General features: G+C 46.4%; 2 protein-coding genes across 2 annotated transcripts in view; both read left to right on the plus strand.

Moving 5' to 3' along the window:
* Positions 1-25,078, plus strand: part of LOC310836721 (uncharacterized protein) — a gene marked incomplete at its 5' end in the record, with an annotated part of 135,592 nt that overhangs the window by 20,869 nt on the left and 89,645 nt on the right. The gene's annotated exons all lie outside the window — the stretch shown is intronic.
* Positions 14,170-25,078, plus strand: part of EFNB1 (ephrin B1) — a 72,309-nt gene continuing 61,400 nt past the window's right edge. The window contains exon 1 of the mRNA XM_083722449.1: positions 14,170-14,579. Coding sequence (XP_083578575.1) covers positions 14,434-14,579 — 146 coding nt within the window. The 5' untranslated portion in view covers positions 14,170-14,433. The remainder of the gene's footprint in view (positions 14,580-25,078) is intronic.

Here is a 25,078-nt window from a genome sequence, read left to right on the forward strand (position 1 = left end):
GCACCCTGCAAAGAAAAAAAAATGGGAACGAGGGTGGGGAAGGGAGAACCAGTGGGAGGAAATGCAGCAGGATTTTCTGAGCCAAAGAAAATTTCTGGTTTGTATTAAGGAGGAAGGATGAAAGAGTGCAAAGGGCCCCATGGAGAGCATAAATTAGGCAGGATGGGCCACGGGAGAAGATTTACAGGAAGGCCCTCCCCACTCTCAGAGAAACAACAATGAGACGCACACACAAAAATCCTGCAGTCATAGCCAGGAAGGCACCAAACTGGGCCTTAAAGAATTGCAGAGCTGGGAGGGACATCAGGGGTCATCTAGCCCAACCCCTTGCAATACACGAATCACAACTAGATTCAGGAATCACAACTAGCTTGTCTCCTTCACACCGGCATCACTACCTTGCAAGAACGCTGGTTGGATGCAGAAGGTGTTGTTAGGAAAGGGATTTAGAATAAATCTTCCAATATCATCACACAGTTATAGAAATCTATGGCATGGCTGCATTTGGAATATACTACGTACAGTTCTGCTCACCTCACCTGAAAAAAAGAGGTTGCAGAGTTGGAAAGGGTTCACAAAAGGGCAACCAAAATGACCACCTTCCAAGGGAGTCCCTTCCACTGTCAGAAAGCTCTTCCTAATGCTTAGTGGGAATCTCCTTTCTTGTCTTTTCAGTCTATTGGTTCATGCCCTCCCCTCTGGAGCAACAGAAAACAAGCTCACTCAACTTCCCTGTAGCAGCCCTCTAGGTATTTTATAGAATCATACAGTCGGAAGGGCCCCCCAAGGATCATCTAGCTCAACCCCCTGCAATGCAGGAATCACAGCAAAATAATCCCCGACAGATGATGGTCATCAGATTTCTGTTTCGAAGAAAAGAAAACTGAGTCTGCCACCTTCCAGCTGAATGGCTCAGGAAGTTGTTCCTAATGTTTAGTCAGAACCTCCTTCCTTGCAACTTGAATCATTGGTTCAGCATTGAACTGAGTCATGAGTGGACTGAGTTGCATTAATTATTCTAACATTCTTTGCTGCATTTATCTATCATTGTGTTTTATATTGTGGCAGAGACACAACGTATGTGTTCCCTCCTTCAGTGTTATCAGGATTGCTGTGAGCTGTATCGAGCTCAACATTTGCTGTTGGAAATGCAGAACACAAATCAAAATCAAATCAAACCAAATCAAAATTAACACTTCTGGATGCGAGTCTTGGCAGATATATGCAATGTGTGAAAACAGTACAATTTTTGCAGAGTTATGGTGACATTTTTCATGCACCCCAGTTTTTCCTTTCTTTCAGCTCATTTGCTGTCGTTGCATTCCTTTTGTGAAGGTACACCAGTCATTTTTACTTTTTATATTTTCCTGCACTGTATAAGTTAGGACTTGGGGTTCCTCCCAGCTCTACCAGTCTATGATTCTATTATTCTTTATATCATCTGTCCACCAAAATGTGATTCACCATTTCTTCCCTATTGTTTCTTTTATTTTTTTTCTAAACTATGTCTCAAATTAATAAATTCTGGGCAAGAATGCAGAGAATCAGAATCTAAACTAAAGCTGCAGGGTTGTCTCTTCCCTTAGAAACCTACTGGGGAGCAGTTTTGGGTGGAGTCATTTTTTATTAGTTGTATTTTTTTATTTTAAAAAATGACTCCACCCAAAACTGCTCCCCAGTAGGTTTCTAAGGGAAGAGGCAATGCTGCAGCTTTAGTTTAGATTCTGATTCTCTGCATTCTTGCCCAGACTGCAATGATGGCATCTTCTCTAGGTTATCAGTACCTGGGTTGGTAGGACCTTGGTGAGTTTGCATATGAGGTCAGAGGTCACCTTATCTCTTGATTATTTTAAATCCAGCCTCTCTGTTAGGATTCCCCAGGGCCTTGACCCCAAGCAGAACAGCACCTAGTGCTCCTTGACTCGGTCATTCCCCTTTCCAGACAGGTACATGAAGAAACAATAAACTAATAAGATTCTTGCTGGGTCAGAATCTTGCTCAGCATCCTGTTCTCTCAGTTGTCCACTAGATGCCTCAATCAGAATCCAATAAGCAGGACCTGAGTGCAAACTTCACTCACACCCACATTTTCTTTTATTGTGGAGAACCCTACTTGGCTATCCCCCCCCCCCCAAATCATCTATGCAATCATTGTTCAGCCTGGGGGGTTCAGGGAGGATAAGGAGGTCGGGGAAGGGGTTAGCACTCCCCAGCTCTGTGTCCAATTTCCTCCAATCCCCTGCCTTATTTGTTAAGGAAATGTTGATCCTGCCCTCTGTCATTCTTGACCCCAGGTCAAGAATGACAATGCATATCAGTATACTAATGCCAGAAGTTAGAGATAATCTCAATACCCAATAAAGTGCTTAAGAGCTTGGAAAAATAAATAGTACTACAGAAGTTGGGTGCCACCCCCAGTCTCTGCAGAGTGGTAGCAAGATTCCAGGAGGTTCCAGGCACTCACCCAGGGTCTCTGTTTCCTTTGGAGAATTGAGACACAACAGAGACTGTCATAACTCTGAGAAATATGATTTATTCACCTAGTCACACCTTCAGTCTGAATGGAGGGCGTCCAGATCTTACGGCATGGTCATCTCAAGCAGAGCTTGTTCCCCACAGCAGTGCAGCCCTGAAGTCCAAAGCATCCTTCCCAGCCAGCCTTCAGCCAGCCTGCCCAAGATGGATCCCAGTCTTTCTTCTGTCCCTTCTTCTTCCCAGCACACCTTGCCCCAAAGACTCTCTTTTTCTGTCGCCTCAAAAACATACCCCATCACCATGGCAACCTCAGTCTGCCCAGGCCCAAGAATCTGCTATGATAGACCATCAACGCCTTTTAACACCTCTGTTCCAGGTGAGGCCCTGGCTTGGCCTGTCGTTTTCCCTTCAAATAATCCAAATAATCTAAAACTTACCATTTATTAATTTCTAGGGTTTAGGGGAGAGTCCCCCTTCATTCTATAGCATCATGTTTTATGCTGATGTCAAAGGCCACCTGTGTAGCTCTAGTCAAACATACGGAGGGAGAGCATCCCACCTCTAGGGCACCAGCACTGTGCAAGGCCACTCTTGGGATTCCATGGAAAACACCAACTCTGCAGGCAGGACGCTGAAATGGGTCCCTTCTAACACTAGACCTGGTGGGCATCCAATTAAACTGAATGTTGGAAGAATCAGGACAGATAAAATGAAGTACTTCTTCACACAGCACACAGTTAAACTGTAGAACTCACTGCCGCAGGAGGCAGTGATGGGAGGACAAGAGGACCATCAATAAATGATGATTATGCTCTGCCTCCCTGCTTGCAGGCAGCAACATTGCTGAATACCAATTGCTGGGAACCGTCAGAAGGCAAAAGGCTCTTGTGCTTGGGTCCTGTTTGCTGGATTCTCTATAAGGCACCTGGTTAGCCAACGGGATGTCCTTGCCCTGATCCAGCTGGGCTCTTTTTACATTCTGCTGCTCTTAGCAGGTAGGCCGTTGGTGACAGAGAATTGGTAAAACAAGTGTCCCATCTTGCAGGCTGGAAGCCTGAAGACACAGTCTTCTGTTTGCACAGCTGAGGAGGTGGCTGCGCCAAGAAGCCTCCCAGGTGGACAAGGAGGTCTGGGGTGAGGCAAGCATTTTGGGGACAGACCTGCCAAATTAAACTCCTGCTCAGCATTGCTTGCTGGGTGGTCTTATGGACACATCTTTCTTTCCTTTCTTCTGCCTGTTTCTTTCTCTTTCTCTTCTTTTTTCTTTTTCTCTCCTCTTCATTTTATTCTTTTTCTTTATTAGGTTCCAGAGATTGTACACTATTGGGCTGGTGACTGAGAGCAGCCACCAGGACCATGTAACACTGGTTCTAAAGGATGTACACTAGCTGTTTGTACGTTTCTGAGTGCAATTCAAAGTGTTGGTACTGACCTTTAAAGCCCCAAACAGCCTCGGCCCTGTATACCTCCATCATTCAGCCTGGACACTGAGATCTAGCTCCAAGGGCCTTCTGGCGGTTCCCTCATTGTAAGAGGTAAAGTTACAGGAAACCAGGCAGTAGGCCTTCTTGGAAGTGGTGCCCATCCTGTCAGATGTCGAGGAAATAAACATCTGTCTGACTTTTAGAAGACATCTGAAGGCAGCTCTGTTTAGGGAAGCCTTTAATGTTTGATGTTTTATTGTGTTTTTAATATTCTGTTGGGAGCCACCCAGAGTGGCTGGGGCAACTCAGTCAGATGGGCGTTATTCAAACAATAAACTGATGATGATGATATGATTGATGGAGGGATCTTGGTGGGGAGTAGGGAAAAGTTGGTCTCCCAGGGTGAGAGGCTGGGAGGAGAAAGAAAAGATCCAATAGCCAAAGCAGCCAGCCATGTCCTGTTTGACCCAGTAAACCAGCCTTGTTTATAGACTACTTGGCTGAGTTTTGACAGCAGGATTTATTTCTTTTTTAAAAAATTAACCAGTGCCATTTAACCAGTGCCATTTGCATACTCTCCAACATTCCTCAGATGTAAATGGGGACAATATCCAACCTCCAGAGACATGCCCATCCTGGTGCTCATGCATCAACAAAGATGAGTGAGAAGAGAGTTGGTTTGCTGTGCACATCCAGCTCCTCAGTGCAATTGCAGGGAGACGAGATGAAGACCTTCGGTTCTTCCTCACATGTCTGCCTAGACACCACCTGCTCATTCCTGGCCCAGACCATGAAGAAAGTTTCTTCTGGCTGAGGCACCGCTTCAGAAAGTCTGCTGCTGCGACATGCAGCTCCTCCTCTCTCTCTCTTTTGCAAGCAATTGTCAAGTGACATCCCAAGCCCCGCTGAGCAGTGGATGGGACACGACTGGGAATTGTTCACAGGAAAAGTCCCCAGAAGGGTGGCCAGCTCCACAAACAATCCTTAAGGTGGAAGGACTTTTGTTGGGGAATCTTAAAAGCACAGAGGGTGGGGAGCAAGCTCTTTTGATGTTCTTGTGGAACCTCCAGGCCCAGAGGAAGTCTATCTCAATTCCTAGGTTCTCAAAGCCATGTGAGAACAGGGTGCTGGATTGGATGGGCCCTTGGCCTGATCCAGTAGGGCTCCTATGTTCTGAGAGCCCCACCTCTCCCAGGGCTGCCGCTGCCCTTTTTACCACAGGCCTGGGAGTTGGAAAGGAAGCCTCCGCTCTTTGTTCCCTGAGTGACAGGCCCGTCCTGATGCCAACACCCTTTCTCACAGCAACACCCCACAACATTCCTGTCTTCCTGCCTGCGGTCGCCAGGAGGGCCCCCCCTCCTTGCTCCACCCTACAGGCAGCTTTGAAGCGTTTCCAGCTCCCAGGCTTGGATCCTGTTCCCAGGCACCTGGAGTGGCAGTCCCTGGGCCCGGAGGGGAGGGCTTGGCATGGCAGGTTGCTTGCTGGGACAGACCCCCCCCCCATGAGTTTCTGTATGCAGCAGTTGCATGCACGCACCTGACTCCCTCCACTCACACAATCTGTTAGGACTGAGCACATGGGTGTAGCCAGGGGGTGTAAATCAAGTAAATAAATAAAAACACTTAACTAACTGACCAATTGCATCACAGATAACTTGGTTCTGCCCCCCCATCATAAAGCCTCCCCCCAAAAACAAAATCCTGGCTATGCCCATGACTGAGTATGGGATCATCCAGAAAGGAAAATTGATGGAGGAGAGGGCTGTTGATGGCTGGACAGCTAAGCTCTGCCTTCACGGTTGGAAGCAGTGAATGCTTCTGAACACCAGCAGCTGGAAAATGCTTTTGTGCACCAATCCTGATCATGGGTTTCCCTTTGGGGCATCTGCTTGGCCACTGTGAGAACAAGATGTTGGATTACATGGGGCACTGGTCTGATCCAGCAATGTTCTTCTTATGTTGTTTCCTAAGCTGCAGGGTTCTATCCTGGCACAATGTTGTTCAACATCTCTATAAATGACGTGATTGAAGGAACTGAGGGGGATGCTCAACAAATCTGCAGATGGCACCAAACTGGGAGGGGGAGCTAATGAGCCTGAAGACAGAATTGGGATTCAATTTGACCTTACTAGAATGGAGGACCGCGCCCAAACTCACCAAATGAACAGTTGAGGTAGTCGGGGATGTTTAGCCTGGAGAAGAGGAGACTGAGAGGTGACATGATAGCGATCTTCAGATATCTGAAGGGCTGCCACATGAAAGGAAAACCTGTCAGGAATTCTTTAGCTGTGACTCCTGCGTTGCCAATTATGCTCTGTCAGAAGAGGTTGGAGGGGAAACTGCCTGGGCGTCCCTTTGACTGTCAGCCTAGAGGGTTCATATCAGGTTAAATCTTCTTCTGATGTGCTCCCGTTTGGCTCAGGACCCAAAGACATGTGGGTGGGAGGGGGGAACTTGTGTGTCATTTTCAATTAGAGTGTTTTCTTTTCTTTTTCTTTTTCTAAATTAGCTGGTGCCAGGTTGCTCACCGGGGCAAGATGGTTTGAACATATTATACTGATTCTGGCATGACTGTACTGGGTGCCAATTAGTTTCAAGTGTTGGTTTTGACCTATAAAGCCTTAAATGGCTCAGGACCACAATACCTCTGGAACGGTCTAGAGGTGGCTCTGTGCTTGTGGAATTCTCTCTCGTGTGTGTTGTTTCCCATTGGTGTTGTCGCCCTTCTTCTGATGCAAAATGCTCTATCAGGGTGAGGGGAGGCAAAAAAAATGGGGGTCGAGGAGGGACAGTTGTTGGGAGAGTGAGAAATGTCCTTATTTTCACCTGAGGAATGCTGGAGAGTATGTTTCCAGCAACTGATATTCAGACCATGGAGGCAGACAAGATCCATCCTGGCTAGTAGCAAGCAATAGCCCTCTCCTCCTCCATGAGGTCTGGGTCCATGAATTGGTCCAATCCTCTTTTAAAGCCATCTAAGTTGGTGGCCACCACTGCTTCCTATGGAAGGGAATTCCATAGACTATTGTATTTTTTGCTCTATAAGATGCACTTTTCCCCTCCTAAAAAGTAAGGGGAAATGTGTGTGCATCTTATGGAACGAATGCAGGTTGTGCTGCTATCCCAGAAGCCAGAACAGCGAGAGAGATCGCTGCACAGCGCTTCCTCTTGCTGTTCTGGCTTCTGGCTTCGCCCTTCCCCCACCTCCCGGAAAAGCCCCCAAGAGCCGCACTCCCTTTAAAGAGCTGCACGGAGTGTGTTTGTGGCTCTTGGGGGCTTTTCCCTGAGGAGGGAGAAGGGGCTGCCCTCCTCCCTCCTTGGGGAAAAGCCCACAAGCACCGCACACATGCTCCACGTGGCTTGCGAAAGGGAGCGCTGAGCAGAGCCTGGGATGCATACAGACTCTGCTCAGTGCTCTCTTTAAAGAATTTTTTTTTCTTGCATTCCCCCTCTAAAAAATAGGTGCGTCTTATGGTCAGGTACATCTTATAGAGTGAAAAATACGGTAACTTATACGATGTGGGAAGAAGTATTTTCTGTTGGGAAAGAGGGAGGAAAACTGACCCCTTTCTCATTTCATAAGCTTCTATCATGGCCCCTCCCACCCACCTTTTCTCTAAACTCAAACGTCTCAAACGCTGCAGCCTTTCTTCACATGCTTCCTTGTATGGAAAATTGCTCCAGCCTCCTGAACTTTCTGGTTGCCCTTTTCTGAACTGGTTCTTTTATCCCCAACTCTTCCGTATCCTTTAGGAGGGGAGTCTTTCCCCTTCCAGCTTCCTGCCTGGATCTGGGTCTGCTGCCAGTTCTGCCTCTGTTGTTCCTTCGCCTGCCCCAACCTTATCATTACGGGTGTTGGGACCTGCCCAGGAAAAAAGAACAAAAGAGAACTCTGTCTTGCATGGGAGTGACTGGCCGGGCAAGGCAGCCTGTGGTCTCTCTTCGCAACCAGAAAGTGTGTGTGTATATATATATATATACATATATAATTTAATGAAGAACAAACAAGACTAGCCAAATATCCCAGCAATTCACAGTGTGAAAGAAAGAAAGAAAAAACAATTGAGCATGTAAAGTAACACAGCACATGGCTATGCTCGGCCTCCATGGTTGGAGGCAGCAATGCTTTGGAGTACCAGCTGCTGGAAGCCACAGGTAGGGAGAGCTTTTATTGTGCTTGCCGGATCCTGCTTGCCGGTTTCCCACTGGGGTATCTGGTTGGCCCCTGTGAGAAAGACTGGGATAGCTCCATCAATAGAGCATGACTCTTAATCTCAGGGTTTTGGGGTTTGAGTCCCACCTTCCTGCCTTACAGAATATTGGACTAGACGTCCCTCCTAGTCCCTTCCCGCTCTACAATTCTATGAATCTATGAATCCCATGAATCTATAATCAGGATGTTGGGGTAGATGGGCCCTTGGCCTGATCCACCTGATCCTCATGTTATTATTACATTCTTGTGACAGCAAGAATATCAGAAACTGCAAAGGGGTGTGTGTGTTGCTCTTGTACTAGAACCCTCAATTTCCCACAGGGGCAACTGGCAGGACATAGCGGTTAGAGTACCACAGGAGGGAAGAGTGCTTTTTTGCTCAGTTCCTGATAGTGGGTTTCTCTTTGGCTGGCCACTGTGAGAACTGGATACAGTGGTACTTCTGGTTAAGAACTTAATTCGTTCTGGAGGTCCGTTCTTAACCTGAAACTGTTCTTAACCTGAGGTACCACTTTAGCTAATGGAGCCTCCCGCTGCCACCACGCGATTTCTGTTCTCATTCTGAAGCAAAGTTCTTAACCCGAGGTACTATTTCTGGGTTGGTAACCTGAAGCATATGTAACCTGAGGTACACTGTACTGGTCTCGATGGGCCATTGGCCCTGATCCAGCAGGGCTCTTCTTATGTTTTCATATTGTTACACAGAGATGCCGTAGATCCCAAAGGGGCCATGGTGGAGCTTTCAGGCCAGGCCTCCCCTCACTGAGAACCTTCCTTTCCTAAACCCTGTATAGCCCTGACCCTGCTTGGCCAAAATGCTGCTGCACTACAGAGGTGGGTGGTGATTCCTGCATTGGAAAAGGCTGGACTGGAGGACCCTTGAGGTTCCTTCCAACCCTACAATTCTGTGATTCTATGATTCATTGTAGGTTTTTAAGCTAAGGTTGGATGGCCATTCACCAGAGATTCATTCGCTGTGATTTCTTCATTGCAGGGTGTTGGCCTGTTAGCCCTTGGGGCTACCTCTCAACCCTACAATTTTAGGATTCTATGACTACTATGGGGGGGGGGGGCATTACATAATCCTGCTGCCTTCTCTGGTCCTCCAGACTCAGCTGCTACATATCGGCCCCGTGACAGGGTTGTGGGAATCCTAGCGCATATGAGGTTTCTGCAAATGCAGCCCCCACAGATGTTTATTGGGGAGGGAGAAGATCAGACCAGCATTGAAGGAACTTAGGTGTTTCCCCCTCCCCCTTTTTTTTATCTTGGATTTTTATGAGGTGGCCAGACCTTGCCTGGTCTGTTTGAACTTGTTGCGAAGCCTGGCTGGGTTTTATGACTTGCTTCCCGAAATGTTTGACGTTGGCAAGGCTGGGCCTGTCTGGGTCGCTCTGAGCCAGGATCCCAGAGTGGGGCGGGGGGCGGGCGGACAGATTGGCTAATGGATGGATGGGGGGCCAGTGAGGTGCCTTTGAGTCCTCCTAGGCTGTGTGCACAAAGAGATAGAATCAAAGTATTGTGGAGTTGGAAGGATCCCCCTAGCACAACCCCTGAAATCCAGCACAACCCCTGAAATCCAGGCATCACAGCTGAAGAACACCTGACAGGTGTCTATCTGGCCTCTGTTTCAAAACCTCCAAGGAAGGAAAGCCCACCACTTTCCAAAGATGTATGTCTTACTCTCAGATAGATTTTACTGCCAATTCTTCCCGATATTTAGTTGGAATCTCCCTTCTTGTAACTTGAATCCTAGCCCCCGGAGCAGGAGAAAATAAACTTGCTCCATCCTTGTTTGTTTATTTGTTATATGCTCCTTGATTGCAACAGCAACAAGAACAACCCTCAGAGCAGGTTACAAAAGATAAGACAAATAAAATCCAGAAAGATCCACAACCCTACTTTAAAACATACAAAAGTTAAAATACTAAAACAGGTTAAAATTGCTTCAACTTCCTAAGCATCTGGGAATGTTTTTAGCCTGCACCAAAAAGAGTACAGGTAAGGCACCTGCTTGATATTGAGGAGTAGACATGGCCTCCTCTGGGAGCCAGACAGCCATGCATCTCAACACCAGTTGCTGGAAGCCACTGGATGGGAGAAGGCTCTTATGCTCAGATCCTGCTTGTGTGTTTCCCACTGGAGCATCTGGTTGACCCCTGTGAGATCAAGATGCTGGACGAGATGGGCCATTGCCCTGTTCCAGGAGGCTCTTCTGAGGTCACAGAATCTGGCGATTTTACTCTTATCCAAATGAGGGATATATATATATATATAGAATTACCCAGTCAGCTTTTCATCCATTTTATCACCTCCATCTCAACTCCTGGCAGCTCAGTCCCATCCATTGACTTCAATGTTTCTACTCTGAGTAGGATTAGCATTGGACACATCCCCTTTGACTGTTATTTAATTATTTGGTTATGTATTATTTAGTTATTTTTCTTATTTATTGTTTACATACTATTAACTTACTAGTAAATAAGTAAGTAAATAAGTAATCGTAAGTCAATAGTAAGTACCGGTAAGTAAGCAAGTAAATAAATAAATAGTAAGGAAGTAAATAAATAGTAAGGAAGTAAATATTAAGGAAGCATTGCTATTTATTTACTTGCTATTTACTTACGATTACTTATTTACTTACTTACTATTGATTTACTAAGTACAAGGCTAGCATGGGACGTTGCATTCACCAGAATAAATGGTAAAGCAGGTTATCTGGATATTTGTGATGAGATGCAGACAGAAATGAGAGAGCAAGAGGTGTGATGCACACAACTTAAAAGATATACAGAAACAGAAACCTATACCTGAAATCATCATAGACACAAACAGCACCAAGAATAAAAAAGACTGTATTACATAGATTCCTGCATGGGCTAGATGGTTCTTGGGGTGCCTTTCAACAATTCTATGATTCTACATCAAGAAACATTGTCAACCAATTTTTAGATGTTGCTTATCACTAATTTTTCAAGAAGTTTGCGGAAGAGACATATGCCAATATTCTTTTTCTAATGTATTCAATAATTCACTTATTTTGCTATATGGGAGGGAATTGGGGCAGGGTGTGTATTACCCTGGCGCTTTTAAACTGTAGTTTTTATAAGATGTTACAAACTTGTATCTTTTTACCATTACAAGAAATAGATACAAACAAACAAAGGGAGAAAAAAGTGGCTGCCTTTGTTTTTTCTTTCAAAAAATGAGTGTACCAAGCAAGCTTTTCATGTCATGATTTCCCCTATATTCTTTGGAGCAATCAATAGACATCAAGAAGGTAATTTGACAAGTATTTTTGTTTTATATTTTGATTCTTTCCACGGTTTTTATGAATGACTCACCTGAAGGGGGAGCAGGAGTGAAGCCAGTAGTGGCTGTTCCTGGCCACGAGAGGGAGGTATTGGTTCATTTTTGAGGAGTGCCATTGGCTTCCCTTTTGATAATCCCACTAACAATAATTTTTTGGGGGAGGGGGATGAATTTCTAGACCCCCTTTAAATGGGACATCCCTGATACAAATGTAAGCAACAAGGCACTGAAAATTTTCACTTTTACATGTTAAAATTGCCCTCAAAAAAGTTATTCACTGAAGAAAAACACAATTCAGGGCTTCAGAGTAGTGTAGTTCTGCAGGGGAGAAGCCATTCTGTAGGACGACAGTGTGGTGCAGTGGTTAGAGTGTCGGACTAGGACCTGGGAGAGACCGGGGTTCAAATTGTCACTTGGCAATGAAGCTCACTGGGCGACCTTGGGCCAGGTACTCACTCTCAGCCTCTCCTACCTCACAGGATTGTTGTGGGGATTGAATGAGGAGGGAAAAGACCACATATACCCTTTCACAGAAATAGCGCAAAATAAATGCAATGAAATAAAATAAATAAGAATACAAACCTCAAATGTAAAAAACCAGAGTAAAGAGGTGCTATTATAAAGGTGCTAAATGAAGGCAGGATGGAAATGCAATAAACAAGCAAGCTTGCTTGGAAAGAGGCAAAATCCAAAATTTAAGGGAATGTGGGTCTGGAACAGCCCCCCCCCAAAAAAAATTCACCACTGAATTTGATCAGTACTGTGTATGTATAATCCAGGTTGTTCCAGGCATGGAAAATATTTTTTTTCCAGGCTTTTCCCCTCATTGGGAGTCTCCTTGCAAAGAGAAAAAAGGCAGCTCAGGTTTTGTCCAAGCAGAGGCCTCTGTGGACTACAGGTCACGTCATCTGGTTGGGTGGACACCTGTCAGGGAGTCTTTAGTTGTGATTCCTGCATTGAAGGGGTTGTATCAGATGACCCTTGTGGGTCCCTCCCAAGCTGACAAGTTTATGATTCTATGCTGTGTGATCTGGACTGGCAAACTTGGGACATCCAAGGGGTGGTGGTGGTGGGAATGTAGAGGAGGGAGGGACATGTTGTACCAAGAGACCTGGCCAGGTGGGCAGAGGGCTGCATCTGAACTGGGACTTAGCCCCTGCACCCATTGAGAAAACCCCAGCTCACCCCTAAAAACGTGATTATGAATAAAGTGGAGGCAGTGCGTTCTAGCCAGGTGGGAGCAGAGCAGGCTTCTTGTCTCTTCAGGAAAGCTTCCTGAAAGGAACCAGGTGAGCTGTGATTCCTGCATTACAGAGGGATGGGTTACGTGACACCTGTGGGGGTCCCTCTCAAGCGTACCATTCTATGACTCTAGGCCCATTTGGAAGAGGCAGACAGACAGACCACCTTTTTCAGGAGGCCCTGAGCTCAATCTCTCCCCCCCCCACAGCACCATCTTCAGGTGGGCCTGGGCCTGCGCCCCCTACCTCTGATGCCTTGGAGAGCCCCCAGGTAGCAAAGGCTACTCAAGGGAGGGGAAAAGAAAGAAGCAGGGAGTATGAGCCCCCCCTTCCCTAAAGCAGAAAAGTCTCCACTCTGGCCTGGCAGGCTGCTACATCTGTCGAAGCATCTTGGTGCTCCATGCCTACCTTGCAGGGCAAGTGTGAGGGAAGCCGAGGAAATGTTTCCTCCTTTATGGTTGGAAGTTGTTTTATTTTTTTTAAAAAAATATTGTGTTTTAATGCTGCAGTCTCCTCTGGGACCAAGGGATGCAGGTGGCGTTGTGGGTAAAACCTCAGTGCCTAGGACTTGCCAGTCTCATGGTCGGTGGTCCGAATCCCCGCGGCGGGGTGAGCTCCCGTTGCTCGGTCCCAGCTCCTGCCAACCTAGCAGTTTGAAAGCACCCCTAAGTGCAAGTAGATAAATAGGTACCGCTTTCTAGCGGGAAGGTAAACTGCGTTTCCATGTGCTGCGCTGGTGCCGGCTCGCCAGAGCAGCTTCGTCACGCTGGGCACGTGACCCGGAAGTGTCTCCGGACAGCGCTGGCCCCCGGCCTCTTAAGTGAGATGGGCGTGCAACCCTAGAGTCAGACACAACTGGCCCGTACGGGCAGGGGTAACTTTACAACTGGGACCATGACAGTGAAGGGTGGGCAGTAAATAAATTAACAATACATCAATACTATACGAAATCTTTTAAACATTTTATCAATATTAATATATTCACAAATGCTTAGTATAGACACTATTATTGCTTAATAAATAGCAATATATTAACACCAATAATATAATCTATAATAAAACAATAGATATAAAAATTAATTAGTATTATTATATTAATCCCAATGACACAATACCACTAATAAATTATTAACAGTAATAATGATGTTAAAGCTCGGCTGCCTCCCTTCCCGTTATCCCTCGCTAGTCAAGCTCCTGTGAGAGCAGCAGCAGCAGCTGTCAGGACTCGGAGTAGGAATAGGTCTCCTCGTGAGCCGGCCCGTGCAGCGCGCGAGTCAGCGCCGTCGCGGCAGAAGCGGTAGCATCAACAGCAGGCGCGGGATCGGTCCCCGGGAGCGTCTGCCGCGGCCGCGCCTCCCCGAGCTGGGCGTGGCCTCCAGCTCCTCCCGCCTTCTCCAGCAGCCGTCACTCACGGCAGGACCCGTTCTCCGCCGCGTCGCCATTGGCCGACGCACGGGGGCTGTCCTCGATGACCGCCTGCTCGCGGGTGTAGAGCGCGGCAAGGGGTGCGCGGCGCGCCAGTCGGGGTTTGGCGGCCGGAGAGTGAGCGGCGTTGGAGCGCAGCGAGCAGGAGGAGCAGCCCGGGAGGGATTGCTTAGCCTGGCCGGAGGAAGAGGGATCGCAGCCGGCTATAGGAGCTGCCTGAAGCCGCCGCAGGAGGCGCCGTGGAGGATCGGGGATTTACTTTTCGCTCGTGGTGTGGATTTAACAGGGGGAGTCGGAAGCGCAGGCGCCGGAAAGCCGGCGGCGGAGGCGGCGGAGGAGGAGGATGGGCCGCCCGGAGGGGACCCACGACGGCCGCCGCCTCCTCTGCCGTCGGCTGCTGCTGGGACTGCTGCTCGCCCTGTGCCGCCTGGCGCCGCCACTGCTGGCCAAGAGCCTCGAGCCCGTCGCCTGGAGCGCCGCCAACCCAAAGTACGTGCAGCCTCGACGGGGACGGAGGGCGGGCTGGGGAGGCTGCCGGCCGAGGCCGCAGCGGGGAGCACCGGCTGCATCTTCAGTCCCAACTCGGGAGCGGCTCCGCCGGGCTCTTCTGTCCAGGAATCCCTTCTGCCGGGGCTGGGATAGACAGGGCGGGCGCTGGAGTCCCCTTCTCCCCTCCCCGCGTTGTTCCTTCGCCCTTGACCGGCCTCGGAGGGCGAAGCGGGCGCTCCCGCTCGTCTGAAAGGCGCCGGCGTGTCCCGAGTCCGGTTTCGGGTTTTTTCCCCGGGGAGGAGAAAGGGCACCTGAGTGGGCGGTTGCATTTCTCTCTTAATTTTTTAACCCATTTATTGTCTTTGGGGGAGAATGGCACTTCTTTGTTGCTGAAATAGAAAACCAAGTGAGTCCGAATTGCCTGTGTGTTCTTTAAAAATGTATTTTTAATTGATTTTCAATCGCGTAATGAGCAAACAGGAAATATCAAGGCAGCACTGTCCAGATTGTGGAAGACAAAGGAGTCTCCTGGTGTGTGTTGGAAGGGGGGGGGCGCCTCCTCTTTTCCATCTATTTTTTCTCTGCCAGTCGGGAGTTTCTTTCTCTTAATAGGCAACGGATTAATTCTTTCCCCTCCAAGGACTTGTCTAACTTTCACCCCTGTTAAATGCTACACTCAGGGAACCCCTTCTTCACCCATTCCTCTCCGCTTTAAAACTAGGCTTCTTGAGTTGAATGGTACCCCCAAGGGTCACCCAGTCCAACCCCCTGTGATGCAGGGGTCAAATTGGGTGACGGGTTCTTTTGTTGCAGGAAAGTGGATTTTGGCTTGGCGTATGTGTGCATGCAGGGAGCTGAGTTGGAATCGGGCAGAGAGCTGAGTTAAAGGTGGGGGGCCTAAGTGCCACACTATTAAGGTGTTTGAAGGTTTTCGTAAGGGACCTGCTTCCTTCCTTGTCTTCTGTTTGGGCCCTGAGCACTTCACCTGGGGGGAGTGTCATCTCAGGTTGCACCCAAACTGGATGCTGGCGCCCACTCTTGGGTGTGGCTGGGAAGGTAGTTGTTCCTGGTGAATGCTGTTGAATAGGGCGCCCAAAATTGACCCACTCTTATAATGGAAATTGACCCACTGCAAATGGAATATTTCTTCCTCTCCTCGTCTGGCACCAAGCGACCCCTGGGGTCAGGTTTATCCCCTGCCCATCTGTGGTTTGTGGGGCTACCCCTAAACCTGGCTTGTCAAGAGTAGCTGAACCCCAAAACCCAGACTTTGAGTTTTTAGTGAGTCGAAGCTGCGCCCTGGAAAAACCACTGAGACACCCAGGAATAGATGGTAAACATTGGTGCCAGCATAGTGTTGATTTGTCCAGCAGGCCTTCTGCATGCCGCCTTGGCAGGCCTCTATCTGTCAGACCCAGCTGCAGAAATGTTTGCCAGGCGTTTGCAGACACAAAGCATCACCCACTTCTCTTTACTGGGCTGTGGGGTTTCCTGAGTTTGACTTTGCAGAAAGTCTCACTAAGTGCCTGGTTTCCAGTCTTCCCGGTTCTCCTTTTCCCCATTAATTTTAACCTGAGATACCTATTGTACTAGCTTGTGCTGGGCAAGGAGGACAGGTTTTGGATTCAGCCCTTCCACTTCTCCCTCATCAAAATGCAAATTGGAACCTCCCTGAGGCAGAGACTTGTCTGTCCCCATAATACAATGTTCCATGGAGTGCCCTGCACATGGCAGCATAATGAAAAAAATACTTTAATAGTGGCAAGAAGCATCCTTGGATGTAGAGAAAAGTGTGTGGGTCCTCCCTCCATGTGATATTTATTTTTTATTTATTTCATAAAAATTACACACTGCTCGATTGTAAAAGAAATAAAAATCCTCAAAATGGCTTACGAAAAAGATAACAAAATGATCTCTGAGTAAAAAGGAGGACGATAGTTTAAGACTGATGAAAAGTTGAAATAACAATAAAACAGATTAAAATTCCCATCAACTTTCTAAACATCTCGAGAGGCTTGTCTATACAGTAATGCTTTCGACAGGCACCGAAAACAGGACAGCGGAGGATAGGCAGGGAGTTCCGAAGTGTAGGTGCTGCCACATTAAATCTAATAATGTAAATAATAATATATGTGGTCAGGCGGCTTGATTTCCAAAAAGCAAAGTGGTTTCCTAAAATGATCACTAAGAAAAATTACCAACAACAATGCAAGACGTACAAAAAATTAAAAACTAAGTGATAATGATAGGAAGTGCATCTTTTTGCACCCACGCTAATCAAAGTTAAGTGGGGAGGGGGGGTTGGCCCAGCAACTTGGGAGCGCTTAAAAAAGCTGTGCTGTTGCTTATCTTTATATTGTTGTCAATAGCTTTGATAATGTAGCCGTATTAAATAAATAAATAACATTGTTTCTGGGTTCCTGTAAGTCCACTGTTGGGACCTCACATTTTTCCTTTTTATTAAAATAATTGCAGTGCAATTCCAGGCCTGCCTCTGTACTTGGTTTGTGCAAAAGAAATGTTAACAATGGCAGATGTTTCTTTCCAAACAGTCCTCTCAACTGCGAGAGTAAAAAAAAAAGTCCTCTGAGAGATGTTTAGATTCCCGGTTGGAGTGCTAATTATCCAGAGACGTTTGGAGACTGATTTCATCAGGATGTTTTGGGAGCGGCTATCCTTTATCTTATAAGTCTGTTTATCTCTTTTAGGGTGGGGGAAAAAATCAAGGGTGAACTAACCCTCTGGAGGGCACCCCCACTTTGTCCATCAGGGAATAAAGCCCGGAAGGTGGAGGGAAGGAGAGGTGGGTGGGTGGGTGTCATATTCTTTTCAAGTCACATAGTTGGGAAAGGACCCCTTTTCTCCAGCCTTCAAAATCATCATGAGCATGTATTAAATTTATTAACTGCTACTTTTCTCTGAGCGCGACAAAAAGAATTATTCTGCATCAGTTTGTTGGAAGACATATTTAGATATCCCTGAAAAGAGGAAACTTTTTGATGAAATTGAAGACCCCCCTCAAGTGATCCAGCAGATCAGTTTTTAAGGAGTTCGGGAGCAGGATTCTGGAAGAGCCTGAAATCTTCACGCTTTCTCGTGGGGGGTGTGTGTCTCTTTTGGGGAGTGGGGGGTTTCTTTTCTTTGGGGTAGGTGTGCATCTGTATATTCAGTGGTACCTCGGGTTAAGAACTTAATTCGTTCTGGAGGTCCATTCTTAACCTGAAACTGTTCTTAATGTGAGGTACCACTTTAGCTAATAGGACCTGCGGCTGCGCCACCGCCAAACGATTTCTGTTCTCATCCTGAAGCAAAGTTCTTAACCCGAGGTACTATTTCTGGGTTAGCGGAGTCTGTAACCTGAAGCGTCTGTAACCCGAGGTACCACTGTACAACTGGACCGCTGTGGGTCTTGAAGTTTCGAGACCCTTTATGGGATGATTGGTCATCGCTTCCAAATAAAAAAGGGATAGCATGCCAAATAACAGCTAGAAAGTGTCTCTGTGATAGGAGACCTTCTCTGCCAAATATTTTCTTTTCTTTACTTATTCATACAACATAAGAGCATAAGAAGAGCTTGCTGTTATCCGTGTCGCTCGCCAGATTTCCATTATGAGAAGCTTGCAAGCAGAATTCGAACACAGGAGCAACTCTCCCCTCCTGTGGTTTCCAGCAACTGGGATTCAGAATTGTCGCTGCCCCCCCCCCCCCGACCATGGAGGCACAGCTTAGCCATCGTGGCTAGTAGCCATTGATAGCTGTGTCCTCCTGTATGAATTTGTCTCACCCTTTTTTCAAAACCATCTAGGTTCGTGACCATCACTGCCTCCTGCCAAGCGAGTCCCACAATTTAACTAAGAAGTTCTTTCTTTTATCTATCCTGAATCTTCCTGCATTCAGCTTCACTGGGCATCCATGAGTTCCAGGTGTTATTTGCACTTTCTTCAGATCATGCATAATTTTATAAACTTCCATCAGTATTCAACAATGTGCCCCCCCCCAACCTGGAGCACCAAATGCCTATTTAATTGCATTTGATTTTAAGTCCTTTTTAAAAACAAAGGTATAATTTGGTAAATGTATTTAGAAGCCTGTGACTTTTGAATGCTATTGGACTAGATTGCCCTTGAACCCCTTCCGATGCAATTCTAGTATTCTGTGTTCTGTCGATATTGCATATGTAATAAAACAAGACCAGGTTGATTGAAAAGTCGGGGTTTTCGAGGCTGTTCAACTCTCTCGGGACGTTGGGTTGTCAGTTTGTCCAGTTAATATGAAGTCCCAGAGTTGCGAGATCTGGTTCTCAAAGCAAGCCTGCATTTAGGGTCTCCCAACAGATGGAGAACTTTTTGCCATGATCATTTAGGTTGGTGGCCATCACTGCCTCCTGTCCCATAGTTTAACTATGTACTTAAAAGAAGCACTTTCTTTTTCGTCTGCTGAATTTTTCAGCATTCAGTTTTGTTGGATGCCCATGAGCTACAGTGTTAGGACCGAGGAAGGAAAACTTTCCTCTAGCCAGGCATAATTCTTTAAATTACAGTCATGTCGCCTTTTTCCCTCTACGCTTAAAAAATCCAGAATTCTGCAACTTCTCTTCGTAGGGGAGCAGCTGCATCCCTACGGTCATTTCGGTTTCCCCTTCTCTGAACCTTTCCCAACTCTGCAGTATACTTTTAGAGGTGAGGTGCTGGAACTGTAATCAGTGGCACGTTGCATTCACCATGCTTTCCCACTTTTGGATTTGGGGTGGCTGAAGGATGTGGCAGGAGCAGTCCGGGGTTGTCTTGCAGGGCAGGTCGGCAAGGCAGAGAATACCTTGCACAGGGGAACATCCTACCCTTCCGTGTAGCTGGAGATCTTGTTAAGTTCCCAGCAAAATAATACGGTCAGAGACTTCAACTGAGGAAGTGTGCAAGCAAACTGCTTACGTTTTAAAGACCAGCTTTTCCACACTTACTGCGCTGTAAAGCTCAGTCTCTCTCTTTCCCCCCACTCTTTTTGTTTGTTTGTTCTGGAGCTTCCTCTGTGAAAACCCACTGTTTGAAGCTGAATTGGAGCAAACAGCAATTTGGGTTTTCTGTGGATTGCTGTTTGCTCTGATTGAGCTTTCAAAGAGCGGGTTTTCACAGCGAGAGCTCTGGAGAAAACAAAAAGCATTAAAGTGTGGACTATGCGTGGAAAGCATGGGGGAAAGGAAGTGTGGATATGCCTGGAGTTTGGATTCCACCCCCCTTCCCAGATGACTTGAGAAGACCGTCATGAAAACATGGGGGGTTGGGCTAGATGACCCTTGGGGGTCCCTTCGAACTCTGCAATTCTACAATTCTATGGAGGTTTGTTTATTGTAAAGCTTTCCGTTTTATTCTATAAAACAGAGAACAGTTATAACAACAGGTAAAGATTGACAGACAGAAAGTGAAGCTATAAAATAGGCACATAGAACGAGACTGGATGCGCTTGGGTGAAAATAACAATGTCCAGTTAAAGAATATCCCCTTTATTTGATTATTCCAGTTTTGCCAGGCTTGTGACAAGGGTTGTTCAGGAAATGATGCTTCTGTTGTATATGTCATATAGAAATGCCAAATCATACAAAAAAAGCCTGGAGGTTCTAGCCCTTGTTGAAATATCAAATTATGTGCATTTTTCTCCACTATAGCTCTATTACAGAGCAAGTGCTAGCTACTAAGCGTCCAGTGTTAAGATTTTGGGCTGCTTTCCATAGAATTGTAATGACCGTTTGAGTTGCCAAGATCATATATAAAAGCTGTTCTGTTGATACTAGTATCATCGGAAATAATCAGTAGCATTCATTCTGGACAAGAAATAGCAGCTTCTTTAGTAATATTGATCACTTCTGTCAAAATCAAATTCCAAAAAACCTTGTACTAACTTGCTTTCATTGGCGGTTTTTAAGCAGAGTTTGGATGGTCGCCTGTAGGAGATTCTTTAGCTGTGCAATTTGTGCATTGCCAGGGTTGCACTATATTATCCTCGGGGGGGGGGGGGTGTCCCTTCCAACCCTTTGATTCTGTGCTTCATTTCAGGAGATTCTCTGGAGCACATAATGGTGGTTCTGCCTTCTCTGCCCCCACCTAACTAGCCTCCACAAGTGCTGTGATTTAATATTTGTTTTCAGAACAAATTGCCTATATCCTTTAAAAAGAAAAACAAGAACTGTGGAGTTTTTCAACCTGGTAGAAATGGTGTTGCACTTTGCGGTGTTGAGAAAATGACTTGAAATGGTTCAAAATTTCATATGATTTAACAGAATGTAGAAAAGATGGATACTAACACCTTAAATAATCTATTTCTATTGTAACCAGCAGACGGAAAACCAGAGGTTTTCTTCCTTTATCTTTAATGTTTCTTATCTCTCTGTTCTTTTCTTCTTTTCCGTTCTTGTTCCTGTCTTGTTCCCTTTCTCTATCCTCTTTCTTGTCTTTTTGATTCTGTGTGTTCCAAATAGTATTTTATTGTATTGTGAAAACTGTAATAAAAATCATTTTAAAAAATGAAATCGTTTCAAATTTCTGTGCTCTACTCCTGCCTCCGGTTTTCTTTTCCTCGCTCCGACATAACTTCTGCTACTCTAAAACAGTAGTTTATAACTATCTGAATGCCACCCAAGCCAGGATTGTGGGGAAACTTTTAGCTTTTCTTAAAACATCCCTTTGGTTAACATTCTTGAGTTAAATATCTGAAGGAAGGAACAAACACCGCTTTACCAGATTTTACTACCTGTTTTAAATCTTCAATTTTATAGAATTGTAGAGTTGGAAGGGGACATCTAGCATTGCTTCTAGGTAAGGAGGCAATCATTTGTTTTGTATTTTGGTAGAGATAATGGAATCGGAGTTCTCTACCTTTTCATAATATTTAAACATTTATTTCTTTGTAGTTGCAGGGCGAAGATGTCTCGAATAATTCGTGAAATGCTTACGATTCGTTCTGCGTTTCAAATTTGCTATTGATTCTTGATCGTCTGTTGGAATTTTCCTTCCAGGAAAAGTCCCTGTATATATGCGCGTGTCTGTGAGTGTGTCAGACAGACAGACAGACAGACGCTGGTCTGGTTTTAATTTTATCCCCTCGTGCCTGAAGGGGGAAGTCTGCGTAGCAAATATCTTTCCGGGGAAAGGAGAACAATGGCCTTGCTTGGGTGATTTCAGTCATCCTTTTTTCTGCAATGCCAGACGTCCGGGGTTGCTCGATTCGGGGTAACGGGGTAACATCTCGGAGCCAAGGGGTGAAATTTTGTGGAGAAGTCATAAGGACGTCGGAAGAACCTGCTGGATAAGGTTTCATCCTTCCATTCCAGCATCCTGTCCACACAATGGCCAATCAGATGTCTCTTGCAGAAAACCAGCAAGCAGGACCTGGGCAACAAGAGTCCTCTTTCCTCCTGCAGTTTCCACCAGCTGATACCCAGAAGGTGCCTCCAACTGGAGGCAGAGCATAGCCATTCTGGCTAGTAGCCGTTGATAGTCTTCTCCATGAATTTGTGCATTCGTCTTTTAAAACCATCCCAGTTGGTGGCCATCACTGCCTCCCGGGGGAGCACGTTCTGTAGTTTGCACTGAGTGAAAAAGGACTTTCTTTGATCTGCCCCGAATCTTCCAACATTCAGCTTCACCGAATTGCCCACGAATTCTAGTGTTAGACAGGGAGGAAAACTTCTCCCTCTCCACTTTCTCCATGCCCTGCAAAAATTTTGAAACATCTGTCATGTTACCTTTTACTCACCTTTTCTCCAAACTGTAAAGCCCCAATCACAGCAGCCTTTCCTCAAAGGGGAGATCCTCCATCCCCTTGCTCATTTGATTTTCTGAACCTTTTTCATCTTTGAGGTTTTGAGGTGAGCAGAACTGTGCACAGGATGTTCCAAATGAAGACAGACCATAGGTGTTTTTTTTTTAAAAAAAAATATGATGTGGCATTTTTGTTTTCAGCTCCTTTCCTAAGGATCTTCCTCAAAAGCCCTTCACTGTTTTCATCGGGTAAATGTTGATCCACACGGGCTTCCATATGTCCCTTCTTAGAAGTAAAGACTCCGAACAAAGAATAGGTTTCAGGCTGGTTCAGAAAAGGGCAACTGAAATGATCAAGGGGAACTATGGAACTCACTGCCACAGGAGGCAGTGATGGCCACAAAATGGGATAGCTTTGAAAGAGGATTGGGCAAATTCGTGGAGGAGGAGAGGGTTATTGATGGCTTCTAGCCACAATGGCTATGCTCTGCCTCCGGAGGCAGCAATGCTTCTGAACCCCAGTTGCTGGAAACCACAGGAGAGAGGACTCTTGTGCTCGGGTCCTATTACCTGGTTTGACCCAGGGATTGTGACTGACCTGACTGGCCTCACTATTCACAAAAAATCAAAGTTCCTTCTTGCCATTTTAGTCAGTAAACCTAGTGTATTCAATTAGGCGCAGCATAGAGAAAATCTGTTTGGCCAATGTGAGAACAGGATATTGTTTCGGATGGGCCCCTTGGCCTGATCCAGTCAGCCTCATCCTGTGTTCTTATGGAAACCTCGGGAGGGGGAGTTCGTTTGTCCTCGAATCCTCCTTGCAGGCTTCCCAGCAGACGGCATAAGGTCTACCACTGAGAAAACAGGATGCTTGGCTACATGGGATCTCATTGTGTTCTTACAAGGCCTCATGCTTCTGAATGGCAGTTGCTGGAAACCGCACAGCGGGAGAGTAGCTACCTTGCTGCTTTCACCCTGGTGCATCTGGTTGGCCTCTATGAGACCAGGATGCCTCCCTCATCCAACAGCCACAACGGCCTCTCATTTCCTCAGGTGCTGAGAGGAGTGCAGGGCTTCATGTCGGCCTTGCTCCACTTTAGAAAAGAGGCTGGTGGAGGAGGAGCTGGACAGGAGCCAAGGGCTCCCGGGCCTGGGATTGGGAAAAGGGAAGGCAATAGGTGTTGTTTCACCTGAGACATCAGGTGTACCGGGGCCATACCATTGTCAGGTTGCAGGCAGAGGGGTGGGTGGGATCGCAGGATTGGCTGCTCCACCTATATCCCTCTATATGAGCTTCCCTTGTGCTGAATCCGTAATGCTGTGGTGCGATTATTGAAAGAAGCGAGGCCTTGTCAGCATAGAACCAGAATTTTAGGGGTGGAGGGGACCCTGAGGGTCATCCAGCCCAACCCCCTACAGTGAAGGAATCACAGCTAAAGAATCCTCAACAGGTGGCCACCCGACCTTTCCCCATATCAGGGAGACAAGAGACAGCAGGTCCTTAAAGTTTCTGCCTCCAGGTTGAGGTGTTGCAGCCTGGGGAAACCATTATTATATTATTACATTACATTACATTTCGTTTTCATTACATTTATTCAGAGCATTTTCATCCCCTCCCGTCAGCCAAAAAGGCTCCCAGAGCAGCTTCAGTAAAAAAATGAAAATGAGACATTCTCTGCCCATGGAGGCTAAGAATCTTACAAACAAACAAACAAACAAACAAACACAGCACACAAGGAAAACGGGACGAGGTGGGACCAAAAATATCAGAACTCAGACAGCAGTTTCTAAACTGTTGTTGCTGCAGTGGGCAGCTGCCACAGTTCAGGGGCTGATGGGTCTGCATTTTTGACAGAAATGATGGAATGAGCCCATCTCTCCCACTGAGGCAGCCTGGTGTAAGGGCAACTCAAAGTGATTTTCAATATTTTAAGCAAAAACAACAACAACCCAACACCCCCATACATACATGATAACCAGCATTTTGTGTGTGTGTGTGTGTGTAGGTGTGTGTGTGTGAGAGAGAGAGAGAGAGAGAGAAAGAAAGAAAGAAAGAAAGAAAGAAAGAAAGAAAGGTGTGTCTTTTCCTTAAAAAAACCCCCTATGTTAAAACATCCCACCCACGCAAAAAGGCGATAGATGATTAAAAGCCAAGGCGTGGCAAAAAGGAATTTTTTGCCTGGCACCTAAAGATGAGTAATGGTGGTGCCAGGCAAGCCAAAATAAACTTGGCCATGATTCCTGAATTTTTTGGGTGGCGAGGCGGGGAAACAGGGATTGGACTAGATGGCCCTTGGATCCCCTTCCCCATTCTCCCCACTTCCCAATTGTATTGCAAGCTAGTTGAGTAGCCACAGCGTACCTTCCATGTGCAGGAAAATTCTACCTCTAAATGCCATGGGCTTGGAAGCTGGCAAGTGGTTGGGGGTAGAATTCTTCCTTATTTCCTTCTTCCTCCTGTCTGCTGTGGAAAGTAGAATATTGTGGGCTGGATGGATTTTTGCTTCCATCCAAAGTTCTTGAGCAATCATGGAGGGCTGATATACAGTGGAATGGACTCCCTCAGAAGCTGGTGGGCTGCCATTCCTTGGAGGCTGGATGGCTACCTGTGAAGGGATTATTGAGCTGTGATTCCTAACTTGCAGTAGTTGGGCCAGATTTTTTTTTAAAATAATATTTTATTTTTTACTAGTTGGGCCAGATGTCTCTAAAGTTCTACAACCTGCTTCTTCCTCCCCTGTTTGTCGT

Source organism: Podarcis gaigeae, assembly GCF_964106915.1.
Source record: "Podarcis gaigeae genome assembly, chromosome: Z".
Classification (NCBI taxonomy): domain Eukaryota; kingdom Metazoa; phylum Chordata; class Lepidosauria; order Squamata; family Lacertidae; genus Podarcis; species Podarcis gaigeae.